The sequence below is a fragment of the Abramis brama genome, assembly GCF_963993115.1.
Source record: "Abramis brama genome assembly, chromosome: 17".
Lineage (NCBI taxonomy): Eukaryota > Metazoa > Chordata > Actinopteri > Cypriniformes > Leuciscidae > Abramis > Abramis brama.
In genome coordinates, this window is record NC_139979.1 from 7,687,076 (window position 1) to 7,714,598 (window position 27,523).

The 27,523-nt window shown below is 36.8% G+C and overlaps 3 protein-coding genes across 4 annotated transcripts; 1 reads left to right on the forward strand and 2 right to left on the reverse strand.

Moving 5' to 3' along the window:
* The first annotated feature begins 3,516 nt into the window (after nt 1–3,516).
* On the forward strand, nt 3,517–12,868 carry tbx20 (T-box transcription factor 20). Of its 2 annotated transcripts, none has more exons than XM_084089022.1 (8): nt 3,517–3,913; nt 4,984–5,224; nt 5,481–5,645; nt 6,005–6,113; nt 6,721–6,879; nt 7,160–7,236; nt 9,271–9,383; nt 10,311–12,868. In XM_084089022.1, the coding sequence occupies exons 1-8, from the start codon at nt 3,787–3,789 to the stop codon at nt 10,649–10,651; spliced, it is 1,332 nt and encodes a 443-aa protein (XP_083945148.1). In that variant the 5' UTR covers nt 3,517–3,786; the 3' UTR covers nt 10,652–12,868. The 2 variants fall into 2 exon arrangements, with proteins under 2 accessions (XP_083945148.1, XP_083945147.1); XM_084089021.1 differs by having other exon boundaries at nt 3,586–3,913; nt 7,160–7,235; nt 9,267–9,383.
* A 4,720-nt stretch (nt 12,869–17,588) lies between these two features.
* On the reverse strand, nt 17,589–24,923 carry herpud2 (HERPUD family member 2). Its single transcript, XM_084089657.1, has 9 exons — nt 24,830–24,923; nt 23,673–24,044; nt 23,249–23,326; nt 21,972–22,073; nt 21,714–21,853; nt 21,505–21,630; nt 20,236–20,559; nt 20,013–20,115; nt 17,589–18,210 (listed from the first exon to the last, which is right to left on the reverse strand). Exons 2-9 carry the CDS (start codon nt 23,817–23,819, stop codon nt 18,034–18,036), a joined length of 1,197 nt encoding a protein of 398 aa, XP_083945783.1. The 5' UTR covers nt 23,820–24,044; nt 24,830–24,923; the 3' UTR covers nt 17,589–18,033.
* An 813-nt stretch (nt 24,924–25,736) lies between these two features.
* Nucleotides 25,737–27,263, reverse strand: pkdc (protein kinase-like domain containing). Its single transcript, XM_084090059.1, has 2 exons — nt 27,203–27,263; nt 25,737–26,873 (listed from the first exon to the last, which is right to left on the reverse strand). The coding sequence occupies exon 2, from the start codon at nt 26,870–26,872 to the stop codon at nt 25,907–25,909; it is 966 nt and encodes a 321-aa protein (XP_083946185.1). The 5' UTR covers nt 26,873; nt 27,203–27,263; the 3' UTR covers nt 25,737–25,906.
* Between the last annotated feature and the right edge of the window lie 260 nt (nt 27,264–27,523).

Here is a 27,523-nt window from a genome sequence, read left to right on the forward strand (position 1 = left end):
GCACCAGCGTTAACCAAACTATGAGCAGCACTCTGACAAGTTCTCACTCACTCACACAAGACTAATGACTTGAAGCTATTTTCACTCTTACTTGGGGCCGCCTTCCCCCTCTGATGGGCCCTGCACAAGCTGGAAGCACAGAGGGGTCTGAGGTGATGAGAAGGCAAGAGGTCAGACTCAAACTTCCTGGGTTGATTTATCGCTGCTTGAGCAAAGACACCTCATTCGCTTTCAGTTCTTAATGAGCCTAATCTGAGATACGTCCAACACCCTCTCCGCATTACCCCTCCTTCTCCTCCGAACACTTATCCTCTACAGTCCGTGCTCCCTGCACACACACCGCCTGATCCCAAGCCTGTCCCCAACAGGCTCCGGTCTCGGCCCAGGTCAGGGCAAAAAAAGGGTAGAGGGAAGGGGCGGTTTAGACGGCGGGGTGGAGGAGTGCAGCGAGCCGGCGCTGCATTTGAACTTAACCTCTATGTGCCCCAAGACGGACGTGGCAATTAGCACTAGAGCTCAGCATCAAAAAGAACAGCGCAGCGTGAAGCTTGTCTAATTAGTCATATGAACGGAGGCACTGGCTCGGCCTATGCATGCCTGTCAGCCCGGGTCTAGCTTGGGAAGGGCATGCCTTGGAAGCAAAGGGGGAACTGGAAAAGCTTCTCTACTTTTCTTAGAACTAGCCTGATGCAACACGACTTATTTTGCTGCCCTAGAATTTTAAGGTCATTACTAACCATGGCAACTTAGTACAGCTGACCGAATGTTTTACTTTTCCTGTTGAGGCCTCTGAATGAAGGATGATTGTTGTATTTCACGCCTCTGGATTAATCCACTATATAATTAATCCACTTAATATAGGCCTAACAGGAATTTTAATGGTGACAATATAATTCACACTTCATGAGATAATTATACATAAAAAGACAATGTGCATAAACATAACTTATTTTGTTGATGTCTATTTTTTTGGATATAAAGCAATACTCTAAACACCAACAAAATGAACACCGAATCTGAAATAATCTGACAGCTCAAAAAGTAAAGTGATTTAACAACTGTCCAAAAATGATTTCAATATTGTACCTGGAAATAAAAATTAATTTAAAAATGAGTCACCAGCATATAAGAATATACAGTAGCCTATGTGTGTATATATATATATATATAGCTCAAACATGGATCTTAGTCTGGGTTTAGGCTTAAGCCTTTTCTGTGAAACCGGACAATAATACAGGGAAACATAACTCTGTCACACTCATCCAACAAAACAAACAGCCATAAAGTTTTTTGGGCCAATATGATTTGGCCTTTACATTGGCTAAATGGGATGAAATGAATGCACCTATATGGATTCCGTTTAGATTGGACTCCATAATAACCTAAATATCAACATATTCATAACAACATTGTTTACCACAGACAGCACATTAGTTTTAGGCCTATTCCAAAGTAATTGTAAAGTTTGACTCACCACCGTTATATGATCCCCGTCTGATGTACAGAAATGATTAAAACAGTCGTTTGTTAATTAACTGCAGACCATGATACAGCAATCCTCGAAATGTATCCGTCAGGTGTTTTCCTGTTTGTTACGTCCTTAGGCTACTATTTTTTGCCAGTATGGAATACTAGGCTACGTGCTTAAACAGTGTTGCCAGATCTCACAAGAAAACAACCAAACTGGTTCGATAAAGTCATAAGAGAGTTGCAATATAGGCCTATATATAAAAAACAAAGCATACAAAGTTGCATAAAACATAAATTAAACACTGCTAAACTGTAAATTACAAACCAATGCACACACACACACACACTCAAAAAGATTATTAAAATTCAAGAGGGGAAAACTACATCCATTAATAATGGTATAACATATTGTAATTGGTGATATTTGGCAACTACATTGGTCACTTTCTGCCAAGCGCTAGCAAAGCCGTGACTGTAAGGCCAAAGTCGCTGATAACATGCGGACATGGCAACACTGCACCTGACGGGCACGTTTCGGGGGTTTGCTGTATCTTTAAAAGTAGCCTTTGGTCGGCTGGCACATCGGCCCCTAAAGTGTGAATAATATTCAGTAAGAAGTTACGCTAAGTGGGAAAGCTTTTAGCACATTATCCGCTGGCAATTGCAGAGTAATCTAATTTTTCCAGCCAAGGTCCCTTATAATATATCTGCAGCATTGGATTTGCATTTGAGTGTCGCCTTAATGGGTTTAAACGCTGTAGATCTGGGGCTCTTGCGTCTCTCCAGAGAGAGTGACATTGAGGATGAGGTGATTCCTCAAGCGGAAAAAACACAAGAGTCAGCGCTTTTACGATATATATTTTGTTTACAGACCACAAAAGCACGTATCAATGGTGAATTAACAGGAAATAATCAAAAACGGATAGGCTACCTTTATTGTGTTATTCATATAGGCCTACTATATAAATAAATTCAACATGAATATTTAAATAAGTGCAAAAGTCTCATCATCACGCTAAATTGAACTGGTTAGGCATAACCCGACAGACAAGAGCTTTATTTGTGGAAAACGTGTTAGTTTAAATCTGTAATGATTTCACCAAGCTTGATCGGCATAAGCTTGTTTGACTTGACAAAGGGCCTGTGTCTCAAATTTGGCATCAAGGGAGAGCAGTGGCTTGAGGTGGCGTCTAGACAGGATTTATTCTTATCAAAAGTTCAAAAGGATAACGCAGACAAAAAAAAAAAAAAAAAAAACAGAGAAACGTAGCCTAACTGTAGTTCTACTAATCAGATAAAGGATAAATTAGTGAATACAGAAAATATAACAACAACAATAATAATATACTAGGCTATATACTATTTTACTCTTGTTTGACTGTTTTCTTGTCAAATTAATTTATCAATTACAAGCAGTATAAATGGAGAGTTTCAAATTCTTACAATAGGCCTAATTTTTTACTTTACAGAAAAATAATTTAACATTTTAAAACAGTCTGGATTTAAAATAAATAAAATAAGTTCAATTGTGATAGGTGATAAAACATGTCTTCTTAAGAAGGTCTGTAAATTTCCTCACAAAATGTGGACATTTAGGTTTTCAATAGCTAATACATAACCAGCCTTGTGTAGACAGATGTGACTTGTAAAACTGATGAAGTTTATTTAGCATTTTGACGGCTCTCTCAGGTCTGACCATGATGAGACCCTTTTATTGAAATCATAATCATAGCGCCCAGAAGGCGAAATCGCAATGATGAACTCATGAATATGAATAACGTCATTTATGACGTTGAATGGTAACCTTGAGGCATCCAGTCACAAAAGGTCATAAATATTCATAACAAGCCACGCCTTCACAATAAAGTATTCGTTATGATTCGCCAGCTCACTGACGCCCTCTCACTAACGTCACTCTTTCAGCAAATCAGAAAGACATACGCCACGTGAATAAATTCATATTCATGAACTGAGCCTTCATCGTAGTAGGATTTGTAAATAAACTCACATTGGAGAGTGTTGAAGAGCCAATGATCTAAAAGCAGCACAACGATTGGTCGTGTCTGTGTAGGACGGAGGGGCTAGTGAAATTAAGGAGACTGCAAGTGTCCCAACACTTACAATGAAAACCTTGCTTGTGCAAGAGAACTAGAAGGTGACTGGAGCAGGACACACACAATGTCCCAGTCGCTTTGGAAGTAACAGCCTGTTGCAATCTTCTCAATCCTGACTGAAATATCATCTTGCGATTTAAAGTAACTTCGGGGCTTCATCTGGACATTTGTGCTGTTGAGAATAGTTTTGAGCACCCGCATCATGGAGTACACCTCTTCCCCAAAACCGCAGCTCTCTTCCAGGGCGAACGCTTTCTCCATAGCCGCACTCATGTCAAGTGGGAAATCGAAGGACAAGGAGTCGGAGGAAAATACCATCAAGCCGCTGGGTAAGATCTGACTCTTTAACGAGTGAAAGTTTTCATGGCGAGTGTTTCGTGTTTTGTTTTGCACGTGAGGCGCACGGTAACATCAGTGTCAAACTAGAGCAGTATTTATATAAAGGCAAACATCCAACATCATAGGCTATGTACATCGGTCGAATAAATACTTACATAAATAAATTACATAAGTATTTACATAGGCTTTCAGTGTTCTTGCGGTCATAAAATTGTAAATATTGTAAATGGGTAAATTGGTGACCTGTCAATATGAGGAGGAGTAATTCTGTTCCTCTTTTTTTTTCTTTTTTTTTTAAGAAAAAAAGATACAGGCTAAAAGAAAACATGAAATTAAAAAAGTTTTTGTAGGCTATCTGACTAAGGGTTTTGTATGATTTCCTGGAAAATCAATAGATTTAAATTTGTAGGTGAACCATAAACCATCTCATACGCCTTCCAGTTTTTATTTTATTTTTTACATTTACACATTACAATTAAAAAAAGAACGATGTCTTAATTGACCTATCGCTAAATATAAGATTCAAAAACATGAATATCGGTGTGTTTAATGCCCACTGCACTATAATATTTTTGGTGCTTCTGTAGGTTTGTAAAAGGCCTATTACATTTCAGAGAAATTAATGAAAAATTATAGTAGCCTAGCCTATATATATATATATATATATATATATATATATATATATATATATATATATATATATATTAGTAAATCCATGCATAAACAAAAAAGCAAATAAAATTATCCCACAGTATTTGTATTTATACTGGGTCCTTATATTGTTTATTTTTGTTGTTTTATAAAGAATATAGCGATGTTAAGTGTTTCTACATGCAATTATTTTTACATTTCATATCGTAGGCTATATTCTAACTATGCAATATTAAAGCAAATAATGCAAACGTTATTATGCCTAATTTCCTGTAGTCTAGCTATATGGTTATTTAATATTTTATTAGAACCTGTAGGCTACAGTCCCAGACTTTAATATATTTTGTAACACCAACTGCAATACATTTTTTGCACATATATTTCATAATGTTTGGTCTTTTAATCCTAGAACAATTCGTGGAAAAGTCGTCGTGCCACCCAAACCTCGGCGACCTGCCCTCGCTGGAAACCCACGGGGACTTCAGCGGCACCGGCACCGGAGCTCCGTTATGTACCGAGCCGCTCATCCCGACGACCCCCGCCGTGCCCAGCGAGGAGATGGCCAAGATCTCCTGCAGCCTCGAGACTAAAGAACTGTGGGACAAATTCCACGACCTCGGCACGGAAATGATTATCACAAAATCTGGAAGGTAAAATTGCTGATATGATTTGACTTTTTTTAGACGAATTTAGCCTATTAGATTAATTGAATTATTTGCTTTTTAGGTTATTATTTTTAAAGGCTATTATTCTTATTTAAAAACGTATTTCTGTTGTCAGAATACAAAATATGCTTCTTCAGTTCATTTTTTGCATGTCTGTTTCACATAGGCCTACTTGAACCAGCTTATTCTTTAAAAAAATTATGTTTACTCACGTAAATGCCACTTTATGTTGCTTCAACAGGCGAATGTTTCCGACAATTCGCGTGTCATTTTCCGGAGTGGATCCGGACGCCAAATATATCGTTCTTATGGACATCGTTCCAGTGGACAATAAAAGATATCGATATGCCTACCACAGATCCTCATGGCTTGTGGCGGGAAAGGCAGATCCACCGTTACCTGCTAGGTAGGAAGCTTTTTATATTACGTCTACGCGTTGTTTTGCTGTTTTTATTTTATTTTATTAATTTATTATTAGTTGCTTTCTAATTATTAAATTGTGAACGGCCGCTGTAAAAGGGAATAAATCATAACGAATCAGATGTTTTTATGTTAATGGTCTAATTCGCTTCGAATGTGTAGCCTACGGATAATTCTAACAAATTAAAATTTCGCACATTCTGTGTCTATTTTTACGTAAAAGGCGTTTGTTTTTAGATATGAATTCAAATGCAAATCGAATTTTGCGAAATGTAGGCCTAATATAGGCTAAGGATGATGAATATATAAATAAACAAACGATGTTTTTCTGTTATTATTTTACAGGTTGTACGTGCATCCAGATTCGCCGTTTACAGGAGAACAGCTATTGAAACAGATGGTTTCCTTCGAAAAAGTGAAGCTTACAAATAACGAACTGGACCAACACGGACATGTAAGTCAAAAACTTGGAAATAATCAGTGTGCAATTACGGCTTTACATTTTATTCTGTGTTGCCTAATGAAATAAATAAGAATAGTGCATATAGGAATGTAAAGTGAACAGAAGAGATTTTGCCTGTTATGTCCAATTCTCTCATTTGTGTTTTTAAATAATATGATTCAATATATGATGTACAGATTTGCTAGTCAAAACATTCGTTTTTCAATAAGCTGATATACAATACAACACAACATTTTGATATACAACACAGCATATGTTAGACTGATGATGCATAATAGTGTTTTATATCAATATATAAAAATGTTTAATGAATTAATATAATAATTTTTAATATATAATAATTATAATGTATAATTATTTAAATGCTTAATACACTCCAAGGGTTTGGGAAAGATGATATTATTGGTTTTATATGTATTTATATCACAAACTCTGATTACACATTTCTTTACCTTATAAACACGCAGTTCTTGCACAATTCTTGCTTATTAAACTGTTCTTGGTCTTTTTATGAAATACACTCTATTATATAATATACAATCAGGTATAGCCTAAATATAGCAAATCACAAATTTTTTTTCTCACGTTCCTTTAACAGATCATCCTAAACTCCATGCACAAGTACCAACCCCGGGTTCATATCATCAAGAAGAAAGATCACACAGCGTCACTTCTTAACCTAAAGTCTGAGGAGTTTCGTACATTCGTCTTCACTGAAACAGTTTTCACTGCAGTCACTGCTTACCAGAACCAGCTGGTGAGTACAAATCAACCAGTTTACAGATTTCCTAGTAAGGCACTAGAAAAGCTAGATGTATGTTTTTTATATACCCATTAGCTCTTTTTATTCTGCTGTAAATTATAGTCCTACATATTTTTTGGCAGCAGTTTAAAATTGATTCACTTTTAGCAGAACAATTTACTGGAAGACATCAGTCATCCCATCCGGCCTTATGTTTAATTTAATGCTTATGGCATCATGTGGGAGAGGAAAAGATCTGCTGGATTAATTTAGTTGTTTCCGATTTTCGCTACAGATAACCAAACTGAAGATTGACAGCAACCCTTTTGCCAAAGGCTTCAGAGACTCGTCCAGACTCACGGATATGGAGAGGTATGAGGAATTCTGCTGTTGGTCGTGTGTTGATTTCTGACCTGTGTTCAGTGCAGTGAGTGATTGCAGAAGGAGGAGCAGCTGCTCTGGGGAGTGAAGCGCACGCTCGCGCGTGTGTGTGGTGGGGGGAACGTTCAGCGAAACTCATTAACAAGTGCACAAGTGGCTTTTCATTAGACTCTCATTAGACCTAGACATGTGTGGGCGGGTTGGTTCAATGAAGGGAAGAGAAAATAAGCAAAAAAAAAAGTTAACTTAAAAGTTTGGCTCATGTGGTAAAATTTATAAATGAATCAATAATAAAATAAATTTGATTCAAGTCAAAAATATTGTTTAACATCAGAATCATATCTATTTATTTATTTACATTTTTATAATAATTCACTTTTAGCCCACCAGTGAATATTATATGATATATTTTCATTATATCTAAAAAAAAAAAAAAATGCGCTAGAAAAGTCACTCATTTGTCACAGTATCACTCATTTTCTGATCTAAGATTCACAAGCAAAAACAATACAATGACCCACGTGCTAGAAATTACACATTTATCAATGTGCTCTCAAATTACACCAGCAAAAACAAATATTAGGTTTATATCAGATTGAGCTATAGCATCTAAAAGTAATAGTTGTAGGTTGCCCCTTTTTATTGTATATTTATTTTTATAGATACACTTTTTTTGCCCACTAGTAAAAAAAATATATTTTAATTAAGTCAATATTAACATATATATAAATACTACGAGAAAATGCACAAGAAAAATGGTCAGTATCGCTGACTTTTCTAACCCAAGATTCACGAGCAACGCAATTGAATGACCCAGAAATAATTTGATAAAGCTAGAAATGCTGGAAATGACCGATTTTGGCAATGTGCTCTCAAATTAGCATTCCAGTTAAACATTTGCCAGCAAGTTCCATTTCAGACCCCAACGCAAGAACAAGCGAAAGTCAATGACTGCCAAAAATACCACACAAAAATGCATCCTTCTCTCTCTCTCTCTCTCTCTCTCTCTCTCTCTCTCTCTCTCTCTCTCTCTCTCTCTCTCTCTCTCTCTTTCTCTCTCTCTTTCTCCGTCTCTCTATTTCTTTTTCTCTTTGGAAGGGCTGTGAATTAGATCTGATCAATTGATCTTCAGGGAGCTGCAGAAATCGCATTAGTCTGGAGTCGGGCACTGCACTAAAACACAGCGTAATTCAATTGGGCCCTGTGACTGATTGAAAACAGCCACCCAAGTTGTAGGGCTGCGAGGCCCCTCTCCTCGGGAGCGCATCGCAGATAAAAACACACATATTTGTATTGCGCTGCTGACAGATATTGCACTTTCCTAACCTAATTGGGAGGCTAATGTGGACGCATGGCTCTTGTGATGCAGACCATCTCAGCCTGTCTGAGGAGTCTAATCTAACAGGAGCTAATGCACTTACTGCAAGGCTAGCAGACACACTTCTCTCTGTGTGTTAACATATTTTTATGTGCATGTTGTTCAAGCTAGTTTGAACTGATGCAGTGAATGCGGGAACCTGCAGAGAGATAAATTGGATGCGTTATTTGTACCAATAAATTAGCATATTCACACCATAATGCATGGTTTCAAAAGTTATAATGGTAAATAAAAGTTTGCTCGCTTTGTTTGTTGCTGCCGCATGGAGTGTGATAACCCACTCTGATTTTTTTTTTTTTTAAGCTCAAATACTTTATCGTAGAGAGCATATACCTACCTGGCATCAATTTACACACCCTTATCATGTTGTTCCAAACCTGTATGACTTTCTTTCTTCTGTACATACAATGAAAGTCAATGGGGTCCAATGTTGAACAAAAACAGTTAAAACTTTCTTTAAAATGTGCTCAGTTGTGTTCATTTTTGTATGAACGATCCCTTTAAATGAGAAGATATTTTGTGATGCTTTGGAAAATAATGTTTTAGTTTATTAAAATGTAATATATTTAGGCCATTTAACCACATCACATAAGCGGTTGTGAATATAGAGATATATTTTGGGCTGTTGTCTTTTGGTTTTGCTGTAGGGAAAGTGTTGAGAGTTTGATCCACAAGCACTCTTACGCCCGGTCGCCCATTCGGACTTACGCTGGTGATGAGGACACATTGGGGGAAGATGGACACTCAGCACACAGTAGAAGTAAGAAAATCTTCCTGTAACAGTCCTGTACACTGTAAATATATCCTGCTAAATGTACTTAACTATGGATGCCATAAATTCACTGTAAAAAATAAGGTGACAATGTTTCCTGTATTACAGGATGTCATATTGGTGCTAACTTATAACCGTATATTTCATCAAGCGTTATAATGTTAATACCAAATTACCAAAATCGGCTTCGTACCTTAAAATGTAGTGATAACTATAAAAATACAGGTAAAATAGAACATGAGTTCATCGTATAGACGGTGCACTCACACAAAAACAAAGCACCATCAGGCAAACACACATGACACTAAAATAAAGCAATGAAATAAACATTAACTAAATAATATAAAATGTAACACAAAACACCCTAGTATTTTACTGATAACAAAATTATAAAATGTAATCATGTGTAATGCCACAGTTTCAATACCGTAAATTATATGGCAATTCATAGTTTTTACTTCCATTTACCATAAAAAGTAAATTACATATAATACAATGGTATACCATTAACATTTTTTTCACCGTATATGGTACACTCTTAAAAATGAAGGTTCTGTATTGGCATTGATGATTCCATGAAGAACCTTTAACATCCATAGAACCTTTCCATTCCACAAAAGGTTCATTATAGTGGAAAAACTTTCTTTAGAGGTTTAAAATATTCTTCACACTATAGATAAAATGGTTATTTTAGGAACTGTTCACTGAAAGGTTCTCTGGGGAACCAAAACAGGTTCGTCTGGGGTATCGTTGCAAAAACGCCCTTTTGGAACCCTTATTTTAAAGAGTGTAAACTATCAGTTAACCAATTAAAAGGTTTTTACTGCTGCAAAAATGAAAAAAATGTATATTAAGCCCTAAATATGCTCATTTTATGGTACATCATTTTATACATTGAATTCTTTCCTTGTGTAGATTCGGCGTTCACTGCATCAGACAACCTCTCTCTCAGCTCCTGGGTCACCACCACATCTGGTTTCTCAGGCTTTCAGCACCCTCAGTCTCTGTCTGCCATCGGAACCAGCACGGCGTCCCTGGCCAGTCCTCTTCCTCACCACATCCAGGGTTCTCTACCCCCTTACAGTCGCCTGGGCATGCCTCTCACCCCGTCCGCCCTGGCTGGCTCCATGCAGGGCAGCGGGCCTACCTTCCCCTCCTTCCACATGCCACGCTACCACCACTATTTCCAGCAAGGGCCCTACGCCGCCATCCAGGGACTGCGGCATTCTTCCACAGTCATGACACCGTTCGTATGATTCCCGCCCCTTCAGCCTGATAAGATTTCCCTATCGCCAGCATGCGAAGACATACGGCAACCCTTACACACGCAAAACACACGCATACACGAAAGGAAGAACCACATGTAAATAACATTGACTGACAGGGCATTACCAAACGACCCGGACGTGCTGCTTCCTGCAGCTACGCTGGAGAAAAAGTGAACGAATGAGCCCGACGGACACGGATTCTTAGAACTTCGAGGTTTTAGCGTTGATAAGAGTCTTCATCTGCAGACGTGTTTATGCTACCTGTAACGATTCATCTCACGCCTTTATCGCCCCTCCGAGCCAAATGAGGGAGAACGCAACTCGCTGAATGTTACACTGGACAACTGCTGTTTCTCATTCCACATGATCCATCACCTCTTAATGATATGATATGATATCTGTGGAGCTGCCAACCACTCAGCCCTCCTGTTCAAATGGTCGGCACCAGAGGGCGCTGTGCTTTCTGAAAACAGCAATACTGGATGGAAACATTATATATGTGGACTCAAAAATGTTGGACAGGTTGGTTTTATCTCTCTGGCCAGATAAGTATCTTCTTTAAAAACTTAAAGGCATTTAATTGTATTTCATATTTAAGTTGCTATTCTGTTCTCAGCAAGAAAAACTATAAATGAACATAATTCTGTTAAAATGAGGGTGAACTGCAACTGATATGAAGCAGCGGACACTGTGAGGCGACGAGTCGCAACCAAGAAATCCATAGGAAAATGCACATATTTCTGTTTTGGAACTGGCTGATAGAAGAGCGAATGCTGATCTTTAGCCACTCAAGGCTGCTTGCCGACAGCCAGCTTGCAGGAAGTCTACACCTGTAAATAATGGGCTAATTTTTAAATAATAGGCTCGTCTTCTCCAGGGGAATGAGGGAAATTGGGTGATTTGTGGCTGGAGTGGTCCTATTTGTACAGTCACATCGACGACAATTCATCAACATCCTGTAACCAAATCACTGAGAAACAGCACTAGCCGTAATAGCCAGATGAAGAGGAACTGGTGTGTGTGTGTGTGTGTGTGTGTGTGTGTGAGGAAGTTAATGATGATGGCACTGTCTTTTATTTATCCTTCAAATTTGACCAAATCAGGACAGATGAGCATAAATACACAACCATCCAAACAGAGCCACACAATGCAAATAATGAGTGAAATGTTGTGCATTTTAGGGTTCAGGGTGTTTTATTCAAATTCAATGTGAAATTCAAGGTAAAGCACCATTTTCAAGCCCTTTGATTTGTTATGAACAGACTGTACAAACAGTTACGTAGTTGCAATATATTAGCAAATGTTTTCTCTTTATTTCATTTTTTTGTTTGTTTGTGTGTATTTTTAAGTCAGATGTAACCTACTCATAAGGAGACGTCTGACAATTTTTTGTTTTGGTGCCTTTTTTAAGTGCAATATATTTATTTCAGCTATGAAAAGATATGGCTAATGTAATATTTGAAGCAATGATAGATGTTATTTGTAAACAAAAAGAAATATATATCACCCCAAAAATAATGTTGTGAGAGTGATTTTTACGTTTGCATTTTTGTTATGCTGCCTTTGCAATCATTGTATAAGCAATTGTAATATACCACGTTGAAATTAATCTACATTTTAGGTTTACACTATGAAATTAGCATAGAATTGATTTATAGTACATTTAAAAAACGGAGGAAAAAATTTACAATTTAACCTGTGCGTAATCTATAATAATGTAAAATGACATCTTATTGAAAGCTGATTTATTTTTTATGTGACTGAAATGTGAGGAAAATTAATTTAAGCATCAATTTATTTAATAAAAACAGCCAAAACTATCCATTTATTTACTTTCTTTTTATTAAATATACTTAGTTTTAATAAATTTGACTTTTTTTTTTTTTTTAAATGAACTGATGGACAGCAAACATTAATAGCCTATGTGGAATTATATTTAACACTTTTTATTTAACAATAACAAAACTCATGCAGGTCATAATGATTTTACAGATCTTCATTCTGTTTTATAAACTGTGTTCCACTCAAAGACCTTATATTCTCTTAAAGGGAGCAAATTATGTACAATTTCCTTCATGAACATTTAGAGAACTATCCCTGTATGGATGCATATATTAATTGCTCATTAATTACTCACCCTCATTTCGTTCTAAACCCGAATGACTTTCGTTAATCTTCGGAACACAAATAAAGATCTTTTTGATGAAATATGAGAGATTTCTGTCCCTCCATTGACAGCTATTTAACTACCACTTTGATGCTTCAAAAAGTTCATAAAGAGATCATAAAAGGAACTAATCCATATGAATTGAGGAGTTTCGTCCAAATTTAATCCAAATCCGATCGTTTTATATGATGAACAGATTTAATCTTTTTTTCACACATGAATTTTGATCAGCAAACATAAACAGAAGCTCAACCGAACCTGCTTGACGTGCGAGAATGAACCTCATTGGTTCTTGCTGAAGCTCAAACCACGTGCTGTGTAACATGAGAATGAACCTCATTGGTTCTCGCACGTCAAGCGAAAATGTTTGAGCTTCGTTTACCACAACTAATGAGTGAGTTGATTAATGTTTATGTGTATAAAAGCCTAAATTTAATCCGTTCATCATATAAAGTGATCGAGTCTCTTTAGAAAATGTAGACTAAACTCTTCAGAAAATGTTGACTATTGATTCCTTTTAATGTTAAGTATTTAATATGAAATCTGAATGATTCTGGTAAGTGCATTCTAGGTCAACTACTAAATGTTATTTCCAAAATCACACACAAATAGCATTTTGATTGAAATGAATGGTTTTAAAAACTAACATTAATCCTTTTACTTATTTGGCATTGTAAATTAATTAATGAATGAATTAAAAAAAAAAAATAACACAATTTGTACCAACCAGAAACTAATTTTCTGTCATTTCTGAATCTTTATGGTCTATTCTTTCTAATCTTAAATGGATTTGCAATCTAAATCCCCAACAATTATCTGACGGTTTCTGACTAATCATACACAGATGTGACACCAATTATCATTTATTATTCTGCATGCATTTGTAGCAAAGTTCATTCTGGGAAGAAGGAGGCGGGAACCGGCGAACATTCACAGACTTTAATAATAAAATGAACAAATACAAAACGAAAGTAAAAGACAGCAGCCCCTCACGGACGATTGCTGTCACATAATAAAACAAACAAAACACAGCATAAATCCAGGCCTGTTCCTCTCTCGATCTTCACTGCCGTCGCTCCTCCTTTATTCTTCCGCTCCTCGAGACTAGTCGAGACCGGTGCGTCCGCAGGTGTCGCTCATTATCATTCACACCACCGGCCTCGCGCCGCTCTCTCACGGCCCTCGGCCTCGTCCTGCTCGCCACAGCGTTCTTTGTATGGCAGGAAATGTCTAAGGTATCTCTAGCATAATTCTAAATATAAAGATGTCCTTTCTATCACACAGCCATCATGGACAAACCAACAAATCGATAGCAGGTCGTTAGTCACCGTTTCACCAGGAAGAAAAGGCACTTCTATCCTCTGATAAAAATCACTTACATCCTTTGAAAATAAATAAGCAAATAAATAACATCCAGTGAGAGGGTGATTGGATTAAACAGATAGAGGAATGGCGGTCTGAAGACCGTGAGGTATGGCTAAAGAAATTGGAAGGAACAGTTCACCAGGGAGTCCATTTTAAGGAATAAGAATTTACACAGCAAGGACTGCCAGCTAAATCTAATGTAATTTCATTCAATTTTGCATGTTTCCCCCCACCCCTCCCCTCTATGTTACTTTAATTTACGCAAGACAAAAAGAGCACATTTCAATGATATAGGCAGGAATGGAAAACCGTCTGCTGTCTTTGCAGTGAATTAAGGTTAACCCACATCCCTGTCAATACAGTCCAAGTTGTTTATTGCCTCTATTAAACACTGGTTTAGTAAGAGTTTCACAGATGCCTCACTTAATTTTATTTGAAAAATACATAAATAATTAGATAGTAGATTCAATTTCAAGAGTCAGAGTCAAACAAAACACTTCTTGAATACTTGGAACATTCTTCTTACAGTCAACTATTTCCTATTATCTATCTATCTATCTATCTATCTATCTATCTATCTATCTATCTATCTATCTATCTATCTATCATTACTGCCTTGGATAAATAATGTTAACTGAACACGTTTACCTTTTGTGACAAAATGCCCCAATATTGTCATGATATGGGGTAAAATGTCACAATGGAAACTGCCAACAGCATTTTCAGCTAAATTTAAACAGCACCAATTATGAAAGAGTTCATTTTAACAGAATTTAAGACAATATGTATACACACACAATTACATCGCTTTGGCACATTTTTCAAAACACTCTTAACATTCTCTAAACTGTGTTCAAAAGTCACAGCTGTTTGCTGGATATCAGCACTATATTGCACAACTGTGAAATGTAGTAACTCACACAAAACATTTAATTCATGCCTCAAAATGATTGTGTGAGTAAATTGATGAATGACAAAATAAAAAGTGTTATTCATTTTTTTTCAAAATGTTTAGATGTTTTTTTCACCATGGAAATATGTGTTATAACTGTTTTATTTGTGATCAGATAAATGCAGCTTTTAGTGTAAATAGATATAGGGCACAATTATTTCCTATAAAGACAGCATGAAATCAAAATTGACCCTTTACACTTTCTTAATAAATGTCCCATTTTAATGTGCATAATTCATTATTATACTATGTGAATGTCAGTTTTGTCTAGTTGAATGCTCTTCTTTATCACACTCAGCTTTTTAGATACAGATTTCAACTTAGGTAAAAAATTACTTATTTATGCAGTAGTCCTACATTTATTTTTGCAGAAATGTGTTACATGTAAACTGAATTTTTACAAACTCATTTTACACATTATGTCTCCACCGAACTTATATGTCTTCATGTTGCTCTTCCGCAACAAGCAACTGTGAGTTTTCAGTTTACATGTAACACATTTCTACAAAATGAAATGTACTGTATATTTATATTGCTGTAGCTGCTGCTGTTTAGGGTTGTGCTGTGGGCAAACTCCATAGCCTATATATGCTTCCAAACTTGATTGGCAGATTGGTAAGAATGTAATTCCTATGGCAGGACATTTGCCAATTTAGCAGACATTGCATGTCAGATATTTATGGAATAGGCGTATACATGCATGTCTGACAGATTCTGATAACTGAATGGACCGTTTGCATGTGATGGCTCACACGATGAAAGAATGTTCTGAAGAGTATCTACTCTATCATTTTTGATCAACAACAAGCCATGTGCATTTAGTTATTGTGCAGACTGAAGAAAATTGCACTTACTCTTTTGCACATGTTCCAAAACACATGCAGTTTGCTTAAAGGTATAGCGGAGGATTTTTTTTACTTCCGGGTGGAATGCCTATACTATTGGTCCTCCTAATTGTCAATCATTCTGGTGAATCAATCAAACTTTTCAAAAAGTGGAGAGGGCGGGTCTTATCTAAAATTCGGAAAGATCCTCCGCTATACCTTTAAATCAATAAGAAATTCAAATCTGATGTGAACAAAAAAATATTGTTCAGAGATCTGAGCTTATTGTTTTGAGAAAAAAAAACATAAAGGTTCCCACAGGGGGATTTCACAGTGATGCAGATGGGAGAGCTGTTGTGAATTATACATAATACAGGATATTTTATAATGTGTGTGTATATAATATATGTATACACATGTAACACTCTCAATATTAGCTAATTTTGAGAGTGTTACAACACACACACACACACACACACACACACACACACACACACATTGGCTAACAAATATTGTAATTATAACATTTAAACCTACATTTGAGTTAAAATCTTCCTTTATTATGCACTTGAGTCTTATCTGAACTTATTTCAATGTGACTTTGTTGTGTTTTGTGTGCCCAACAAATAGCCTGTTTATAAAAATATGATGATATTGACATTTTCGTTCGGAGGACAGGATTTGTTTTTTTTTCTAACTAAGACTATTTGCTTCGTGGTGTTTGAAAACCACATACAAAAACCACTTCTATGGAAACACTAAACCTTCTAGTTAGTTACTCAGAAACAACCTCTGTGACAACTAGCCCCCGTCTCCTATTATCGATAGACTTATCAATCACATTTTCATTCCTTTTTTTTGTATTCCTGGAGAAATCCACTTCAATTCAAGTGAAATAATTTCAACAACTGCATTTGTCTAGGTCTATCCAACCAAGGATGGAGTCATGATGAAATCATCGTCTGACAGACAGAGCCCTCCTCAGAGATCTGTTCTCCTGATAAGAGTTGTCCTACCTTGGGAAGAGGGACTATAACCCGATTTGTCCAGTTACTTAGTGGAGTCCGGGTGAAATGAGCCCAATAAATGTCTATGTCATGCATAATTAATTGTGTTGTTACAATGAACCGTACAAAATCCATCTTCATTTGATTAGAGGTTTTCTGAGGGCACTGAAGTGCATGATGGTCTACTTTGTCTCAATCTCACCTCAGTGTCTGGATATGACTGGACGGAAGGGTGGAAAGGCACTGGCTTTCATTTCAAAATGCAAAAATTCAGATATTCATATATACTGTGCGTATATGTGCACCAACTCTTACCAATGCCATCCAAGCGTGCTTACAATAGGATTCACAAACACACACACAAATATATTAAATCCGAGAAATTCTTCCCCGAGTAGAAATAATTGCACCAAATAGCTTGTGAAATACTTTTAATTACAAATTATTGGGCTAAACATAGTGCATATATAACAGGGAAGAAGCATCTTTAAAAATCTATGCATATATGTAGATATATTTACATCTTTATGTAGATGTAGCAGTTTTTTAAATCAGTGGCGCCCACTAGTGGTGCATCAGTTGAGCAGCTGAAGGAAATAAAAACTACGTATTACGATTAGAAACCAAAACCTGATTTTATTCAAAAACACACCTTGTTTCAATGAGATGCATATATTCATATCTGTAAATATTTACTATTTATTTACACACAAGGAAGAGAAAAATAGTTATGCACTAAAGTAACTGCATGATTCACTAAGTCTTATGGTCGTATGAGTTTATCAACCAGCCTTGAGAAGAAAAGTCTTCTGTAACAACATGGCAACACATCCATGAAACCTCACCCGACTTATTGATAAAGGCGGAAAGAGAAGCGTTAGGAAATGGCATGGGGGGGGGAATTGAACACCATTGAAGCAGCATTACAGACTTGCCAGGACATGGCAGACCATGTTGTACTTTGTTTTTTTATTTTATGATTTTATTTCATTTTTAAGTCTATTTTCTTTTCTTTTTTTTTCTACTGTCCACAGACAATGTGGAGAGATCCGAGTTCAGTTGGCAGCGTGTGCAGGTCCCTCAGGGATGAGGGAGGTGAAGAAAGTGCTAATGAACGACCACGCGGCCGACAGGAAGCCCGGCTGATGCGGGCCTGCGTTCATGGGATCTTCAGGACCTTCCTCCCCGCTGTCCCCCTCATCATCCTCCATCCCCTCATCCATCATACGCTCCTACAGAAAAACAAAAAGAAAAGCGATTGGCTATGTTTGTTTATTATGCTTTGGTTCACAAGTAAGTTGTGTATAAGTTTCATAATGAATTAGTGAGAATGATGTGACCATTTTAAAGGGATAGTTCGCCCAAAAATGATATTTAAGCCATGATTTACTCACCCTCAAGCCGTTCGAGATGCATATTTCAATCTTTTTTCAGACGAACACATTTTCAGTTATTTTAGAAAATGTCTTAGATCTTTCAGTGGTTATAATGTGAAGCAATGGGGTCCAGCAGATTCAAGTCGCAAAATGTGCATGCATCCTTCACAAAAATAATCCATCCGGCTCCAGGGGGATAAACAAAGGCCTTCTGAGGGTAATCCGTGCAGTTTTGTCGTAAAAATATACATATTTAAAACTTTATAAACGAAAATAACTGGCTTCCGGTGGCGGTCGGCGCGCGTTCATGGAGATGAATGACGTCGTGACGTAGAGCGAACGTAGAGTTTTGTTTTGCTCTGCTCTCTGGCTGCGCTGTCACGCTCGTTCTACGTCACGACGTTTCCTGCGTTACGTCCTACGTCATATGCCAGCAACCATCTCCATGAACGCGCACCGACCGCCACCGGAAGCCAGTTATTTTCGTTTATAAAGTTTTAAATATTTTACGACAAAACTGCACGGATTACCCTCAGAAGGCCTTCGTTTATCCCCCTGGAGCCGGATGGATTATTTTTGTGAAGGATGCATGCACATTTTGCGACTTGAATCAGCTGGACCCCATTGCTTCACATTATAACCACTGAAAGATCTAAGACATTTTCTAAAATAACTGAAAATGTGTTCGTCTGAAAAAAGATTGACATATGCATCTCGAACGGCTTGAGGGTGAGTAAATCATGGCTTAAATATCATTTTTGGGCGAACTATCCCTTTAAGATTATTGGTATCAGCTGATAATTGTGAAATGGGTCGGTCTTAATATATAATGAGCATTTTCTTTTATATATCTGATTCTATAATATACACTAAAAACACAAAAGTTTGAGGGTTGTTTTCTAAGAAATTAATACTTTTAAGTTATCAGAATGATCAGTTTCCATAAATATATAAAGCAACATAACTTTTTCAACACTGTATAAGAAGAAATGTTAAAATCAACCTATTAGAATAATTTCTGAAGGATCATGTGACACTGAAGACTGGAGTAATGATGCTGTAAATTTAGCTTTGCCATTACAGGAATAAATTACATTTTAAAATATAAACTTTAAAAACATTATTTTAAATTGTAATAATATTTTCACAATACTACTGTATTTACTGTATTTGTTAAAATAAATGCAGCCTTGGTGAACATAAGAGACTTCTTTCAAAAACATAAACATCGTATCATCCCCAAACTTTTGAATGGCAGTGTATGTAGAGTAAATAGTGTAAAATAAATTCTCGTTTGCCAATATAAAATTACATTATTGCATCAGATGTACAAATGCACCACCTGTAAAAGTTTAGACACACCAACCCCATGATCATGATGATTTTCCACACTTTAGAATAATGTAAAATTCATTAAAAATATATAAAATAACACAAATGGAAGTATAGGGATTAAATAGCGAGACCAAAATTAAAAATAAATGTTAACTTTTTTTTAAAGGGAAATCTACAAACCTATTTTAATGTTTTAGGGCAATACATTTTTAAGATCATAGAAAACAAATTCAGTCAAGGCTGTCCAAACTTTTGAGTTCAGTCAGTATATCGGCAACCTTGCGCTCTAGATATCTGCAACAATATTGGCCACTATTACTAACCATCTCTTGCAGTTCCTGATTTTGCTCAGCCTCGTCTTGTGGACCTTCTTCAGCTCTTGGATTCTGCAGTTCTGCTCTAAAGGGAAACCAGCCAGCCTGGTGCCTAGAGTACACAAAAAGAGACAAGCTATAAGACAATGAAGTGCAAATACAATGTTAACCTTCCTAAAAGAACAAGTCAACTACTGCTCATCAGAAAGCTTCTGTTTTGTATGTGACGTACAGATAAACCAGCAGCATGGCACCGATCACCATGACGAAACGACCGAAGGAGGAATAGAAATAGACGATGCTGAGCAGGATGGCGGCACGTGACACGGTGTACATCCAGTCCAGCCAGTCTCGGTTGAGCTCATCGTCGTTCAACATGGCTCCTCCCTGAGCGTTCATCTGGATGTTGGGGTTGGCAGGGCGGTCCTCAGGGGCGGGGTTGGGCCCCATAGGGGCTGCAGGTTCGTTAGGCTGAGCTGGCTGTGTGGCGGGACCAGCGCTGGGGGCGGGAGAGGGGGTCGTGCTGGACACCCGGGAGGCTGCCATGGCTGCTTGACTGAAAGACAGAAGATGGAGAATAAAAGATCAGGAAATAAAATAATGCACAGTGATGAATTGTGCACATTAAAATGAGACATTTATTAAGAAAGTATAAAGGGTCAAGTTGTGCTTTATATCCATTTACACTACCTATCAAAAGCTGAATTACAGTAAAAACTGTAATATTGTGAAATGTTATTATAATTTAAAATAACTTTTCTATTTGAATATATTTTCAAATTAAATGTATTGCTGTGAATGCAAAGCTGAATTTTCAGCAACCATTACTTCAGTCTTTAGTGTCACATGATCCCTCAGAAATTATTGTAATATTCTGATTTGGTGCTCAACTGTTGTCAATTATTATTGGTGCTCAAATATTAATAATGGTTCTTATTATAATCAATGTAAAAAAATAAATAAATTCTGCTTAATATTTTTGTGGAAACAAAAACGTTCAAAAGAACAGCATTTATTTGAAATAATAATAATTTGTAACATTATAAATGCCATTACTGTCACTTTTGATCAATTTAATACGTCTTTGCTGAATAAATTAAACTTTTGAATGGTAGTTTTTCATGGTTTCCACAAAAATATTAGGCAGCAAAAACGTTTTTCTTCATTAATAACAATAATAGTTTCTTGAGCATCAAATAAAATGCATATTAGAATGATTTCTAAAGGATCACGTGACACTCAAGACTGAAGTAATGATGCTGAAAATTCAGCTTTGCATCACAGGAATAAATTATATTTCAAAACATATTCAAATAGAAAACTGTTCTATTAAAATGTAATAATGTTTTTACTGCATTTTGATCAAATAAATGCAGCCTTGGTAAGCATAAGAGACCTCTTTCAAAAACATTTAAAAAATAATCGCTGTCAGAGAGGGCTCAAATACATCTATTCAGGGTCACACCTTGTGTCTGATGACAACTGGGCTGAAGTAACTTACTATTGCACATAATAATGGCGGGCATACATCTGCTGCCACCAAAACATTTGCATCGGCATATACATAGGGTGGGCGGGGAAGCCAGCAGCAGGACCACCTTGCATGGGAAGAGGCATTCCTTCAGGCCTAAGTGGGACAACAAAAGGCCTCAAAACTCAACTCAATTCAACATGTTTTGTCTTGAGCAGTAGTGTTATCTATGTCTTTACCTCTGCATCACACCAGTAGGGGCAGGATTGAGGCCATGTGTTTGCACTGGGTTCCCCCGGTGCCGTAGACCATCAGAGTTGGCTGGGGTTTCAGGACTAGGGGTAGAAGATGAGGAAGATGGACCAGCACTGTCTGACGTCTAGGAATAAGAAGGAATAATGGACATAATAAACAGCGAGAAAAGAAACTGCTCTTCATGGAATGATCCATTTCTTTTTTTTTTAGTCAGTGCATGCACTGTTCTTCTAGGCACTCACTGAAGAGCTGGAATCAGTGGTGCTAATAGGGCTGCTGAAAGTGGGGGATGATGGGGGGCTTCGTGAAGCACACACCAGGTGGACCATGTGGTATTCATCTTGCTGTTGGGGTTGAACAAATCCAGTGATTAGAGCTCTCGTCAAATACTATACAATAATACATTAAGAATAACACAATATGAACAGCACTTTCTGCGTTATATAACCAAAAAAAGTGTTCACTATACAAGTTATTGCATTCGGTTTGTGCCATTTTTAATTATTGGTCGATGTAGAAATGCATCAAATGAATGTCTCTGACTACTGTGTCGTATCTCTCAATGTTTTTGAAATGTAACGGAAGTAGCGACAGATCTTTTATTCTGCATCGTGACATACATCAGAGTGAAACAGATTTTCGGGGAAAAAAGTAGTGCAGGGACTTTTATCTAAATTGTTGATTGGATGGAGGCAGATCTGAATGCATGTGAAGAAAGGGGCAGGTTTTAATTGGACTAAATGACATTGGCATTGTGATTAAAAAATTTTTTGGTTAAAGGAAGGAAACATGCATGGATGAATCATTCACAATACAATCTATAAGATGCATTTAGAAAAAAAAGATAGGGTGAATTTTTCATTTCTTGCCAATTTTAAAACAATTTTTAGTGCTGCCCCCAACTAAAGACTTTTAGTCGACTAGTAGCCTAGTCGTTCATTTAAGCAATTGGTCGACTAATTGCACATTTATATTAATTTAATTACTTAAATATACTGGGGGGGAGGGATACTAAACCACAATGAGCCTTTAATAGGCTATATATAGACGTAACATATACAGCCAATTCTGCACTCAAGTGCACGCATAAAGCTTGCCGTAAAGCACTGGAAAAAGTGTATGTGCCTAATAATAGCTCACATTTATCTAGGTTAACGTTAGAGCGACCGGCCATGTAAAGTTGTTAGTACTTACATGTTTCAAATCATAAGTCATATGGATGATAGGCAAATGTTTGGATTTCCTGCCCTACATACTGTAATTACTACAAAGTCCCGCTGTTAACGATCCAAGATGGTGGGGAATGGCCTAATAACTGTGCCATCAATATCAAGATTATGATGGTGACAAACAAAAGATTTGTGATCTTGAAATAAAACGGCAGCTTCAGAATCTCAACAATCAGAAACACTCACATACTGTTTGACACACTTCTCTTTTCTACAAGAAACTTGGCTTGTATTTGTACACGTCACATTTGATTTGATGTTTAAACAGAGATCAGAGATTAGGAGTGTACCTTTCTTAGCACATCCCTCAACTGCAAGTGATCCTGGAGAAGTCGTCCAGAATAGACAAGTCTCTGGTCCTTGGATGACTGAAAGAGGAAACATTAACATGGACTTTATTATTATTAAGCTTGTCTAAATGCAAGAAAGGCATTGACAGTTTCATAAGAAATACATTCAATGTAATCGGTAATGGCAGCAGTATAAGGAACTAATATGTGAACTGCATGAGGCTCTGAGGCAAAATACCAGTGATGCCACCTGCTCCACAGGAATGTTTGGCATCTAGCTGCCATTTCCTGAAGTCAACGCACAATTTCATAGGCTTCTTCTGTTTTTCTAATAAATGACAACCTTGCCTAAAATGTTAAATTGGTGATTTACAATTAGAAAGCTCTTTAACAGGTAAATAAAAATATAGTAATATAAACTCACCGGCTTGCTAGGATACACTTTGGAGATGTGTTTTTTCAATTTCTCAACTGTCCAATTCAAAAAACAATTGATGGTCTGGTCATCATATTTCTGGTTGGGTGCCTTGATGACAAGAGTAACAGGGCAGTCAACTGTACCCTGGTCCATGTTTCATAATAAAGCAGCTATTGAGCTTTGAAACAGGGATAATCACACAGAACCAGGTGTCCTGTTCAAGGGCAGGGATATTTTCCTTCCTCAAACTTGATTCATGGCTGATACACTGTGAAAGTATCCTTCATGTTGCTTTCCAGGCAGTCTTAGCACTTAACATTAGCCATACTACTTCAGTGAGAGGAATGTGGCAGAGACAGGTGGATGCACTCAGTCAGCCTATGAAGAAAAACAGAGGGAGAAGAAATATGTTACTCATAAATGAAAACGTGACACTTCCTTTTACATACCAGTTTTGCATGCAAACAGGCCTAATAAATCATTCACCACATACTTGCATGAAGGCACTATGTATGTGCTAGAAGCTAGATAGAAATCTTACATGAATAAAGTAATGAGCTCATTACACACTTTCTAACACCTGACACAAATCTTGGCAGCAATGTAATGGGTCAGATATTCATTTTGTGTGTTAGATGTGTTCAAAAGCAACATAAAATATTAATTTGCCTAAATAATCGCACCAGTTGGATGAAATCTGCATCTACATATGGTGAAACTATTCATTATTTGACATTTGCAGATATGATGGCAGAAAACTTTCAGTAATCAAAAATAAAAAACAATACGATATAAAATTAAGAAGAGAATAAATGCATTATGCTCGTGACAGTTACCAAGACTAGTAACGTTAAGTTACTAGGTAACTAAACACAACACTACATCACATATATTGCCCCCAGGATAACTGTTGGTTTGCTTGATAAAAAAAATAAATTATAGTTTTCTCTAATATATGACTGTTTACCCGTATATTAACAGTAACGTTAAACACATAGAAAACAAACATCAGACGATAATGACCAGCAGCTAACTAGCCAGTGAGCTACAGACTCCACATTAATCCCACAGACAGCAAGAACGCTCAATATAAGTTACTATTAAAACAAAGATAGAATCTTGTAGGCATTTAAAAAGAAAAAGAAAAAGAAAATTATACGTACCCGAGTAAAAAATATCTTGCCCTAAGATTGTTTTCGTGTAAAATGGAGTCGGGCGTAACTCCGGAAATGGCGTCATCAGCACAGGAGATAGAGCGCGGACAGTTCCGTACATTTGGAGATGTTTCCACATACATAAAAGGACAACATATGCACTGACCCCAGATCAGCTTTGCGATTTCATTCTCTTATAGAATAAAGCTATGGGGTATTGTTGGCTGTTCCTAATTCAGCATGAAGGAGGCTTCTTCTCAAAAGACTAATGCCGGTTCATGGAAAGATTATTATACAAAACTCATTAAACGGTGGGAAAACAGTTTTTTTAAAGCGAATAAAATATTATATTGTCACTAATTACATTAAATGCAGCCAAACATTGTAAGTATATACTGGATTATAACGTTAAGATAAGGGAACTTATGGTATTTTGCACATTGTTTTTAAAAAGTTTCTATCAATCAATTAAAATTAGTAAATGATATCTGAAATCATTCTGCTTACATTTCTGATGAAGAAACGTTCCAATGACGCCTTTAGAATGTTAATCTAATTATAAAATCTTTATCTGAAATCTTTCTATGAAAAATTAGTGTGTGGCGTTCATTCAACATTAAAAATTAAATACACATTTTTAATACAGAATACAACAAATTCTAAATCAACTGTTTTAATTTACAAATAAAAAAAGTATTTTCCCCCTAACTTTATATGCACTTTGTTTAAAAGTTGTCAATCAATCAAAATATAGCATAAAACAGTAAGACCTGAAATTATACCCCTTATACTACATTGAAAAAGGTTCTTAAAGATGCCTTTTAAACTTTAATCTAATTATAAAATATTTCTATGAAAGGTGAGTGTGTGTGTGTGAATGCTTTAATGTTAAAAATGAATATAGAATACAAAAATTAAATAGAATAAGTATTTGTTTTAATCTCACAAACACGTGTTTACATTACATTCAGAATAAAGACAGTTCTGAAATAATCAGCATCTTGCGGTTCAGCCCTAAGGAGGACCTTTACACTCCAGTGTAATCTTAGTATAAAATTCTATCTTTCTTCCTCTGTTTCACATTGATTAAGATTGCTTCAGTTTGTTTAAAACCTCCTGAGTAAGTCTTTTGCTATACTTATTAATCTTGTGATGTCCTGGCATCCATCCAAGGAGAAAGCGATGAAAGTCTGTCCAAGCGAAAGCGAACATGCTTCGCCATTCTTTCTCCAGGTCTTGAAAGTTGGTCTTCGTGTCCAAGGATTTCCGTAGCTCTAAAAAATAGTGATCCAGAAGGCCAGGCACTCTCTTTTCACACTCTCTCTCATCCATGCAGCTGCCCAAAAAGTAAATGACATCCTTCATCCCACACCCTCCACCAACATACTGAAAATCAACAGCTGCAACCTGTAAACCGTCCTTGGAGAAGCAGAAATTTGCTAGTTTTGCATCACCATGCAGAATTGTCTTAAAGCGGCAGTTGTTGAGGATGCTGTCTATCTCCGCAGCAGCTGCTTTGAGTTTTTGATCTGACACAGCTTCTAGCTCTTCAGGTCTTGTTTCTAAATGCCAATATGTGCCTATAGGCCAAAGTCCTTCTGGGGCGACATCAAGGAAAAGGGCATGAAAGCTGGCAATCCAGCTGAGGCAGGCCTTTATTTCAGCATCATTAACATAGGTTTTTCTCACAGGGAATCCTGCAACATCAAGGTCCTCTAAAACAATCAACTGTTCATCACCAAATGACTTGGCAGCAAGACAAATGGGAACTCTGCAGCGTTCATTGGTAGCATAGTTTTGGTACCAATAACTTTCTACTTGATAGGACCGCACTTTGCGCTGGTGAGATATGTCTGTGTTCCAGCCACCTGGATGTTTCTGGTTTTGGGGAAACATCACATGTTTGACAACCACAGAGGAACGGTCACATCCCTCCAAGTGGACTCTTAATATTTCACCATAACCGCTCCACAGAGTCTGAATCTTTGCACCAGTCTGCAGAGACTTTGCTCTACATGCTTTCAAAACGAGATCTTCGTGTTCCTGCTTCATTCTAGAGATTCAAATTAGCAGAAAAGTTGCTTGTATTAATGAATCATCAGCTAGTGTCAAGTGAGCAGTGAAGAAGTATTTATTATCTTAGACTAGTAATGGAATACAAACAGATATTAACATTTAATCACATGCACATTTAATCACGTACTTTACTTTAGATTTTGGGCTGAAATGGACAACATAAATACTTTAGGAGAAGTGTAGATAACGATATATTATTTACAGAATGCAAATAATTAAACGTCTAGTCAAGTCTCAAACAGCAAGGGAGGAATCAAATAATTAGCAAGCTGTTGACTTTTACGATACACCTTTGTTTACATTTACCTTTTGTATCTTGAATCGAGACGTGATCGGCAGAGAGGACGATGAGAATGTAGGTTGAACTTCCGGCATACGAGACAATGCATTCTGGGAAATGTAGTCTTTGTATGAATGAACTGAACCTCACTATTATTATTTCTCAGAAAAGATAATTGGATACCACGGGGGCTTCTGCTAAGTGTGGTGGATAGTTATTGTAGGGAGGAGCAAAATATGTCTAAGTCTACTATAATTGTATTAAGTCCCTGACCCTGAGTGGCAATGATGAGTAGCAAAACGTCCTTGATGCTTCTGATTAACTTCTACACGGCATGTTACGATCTA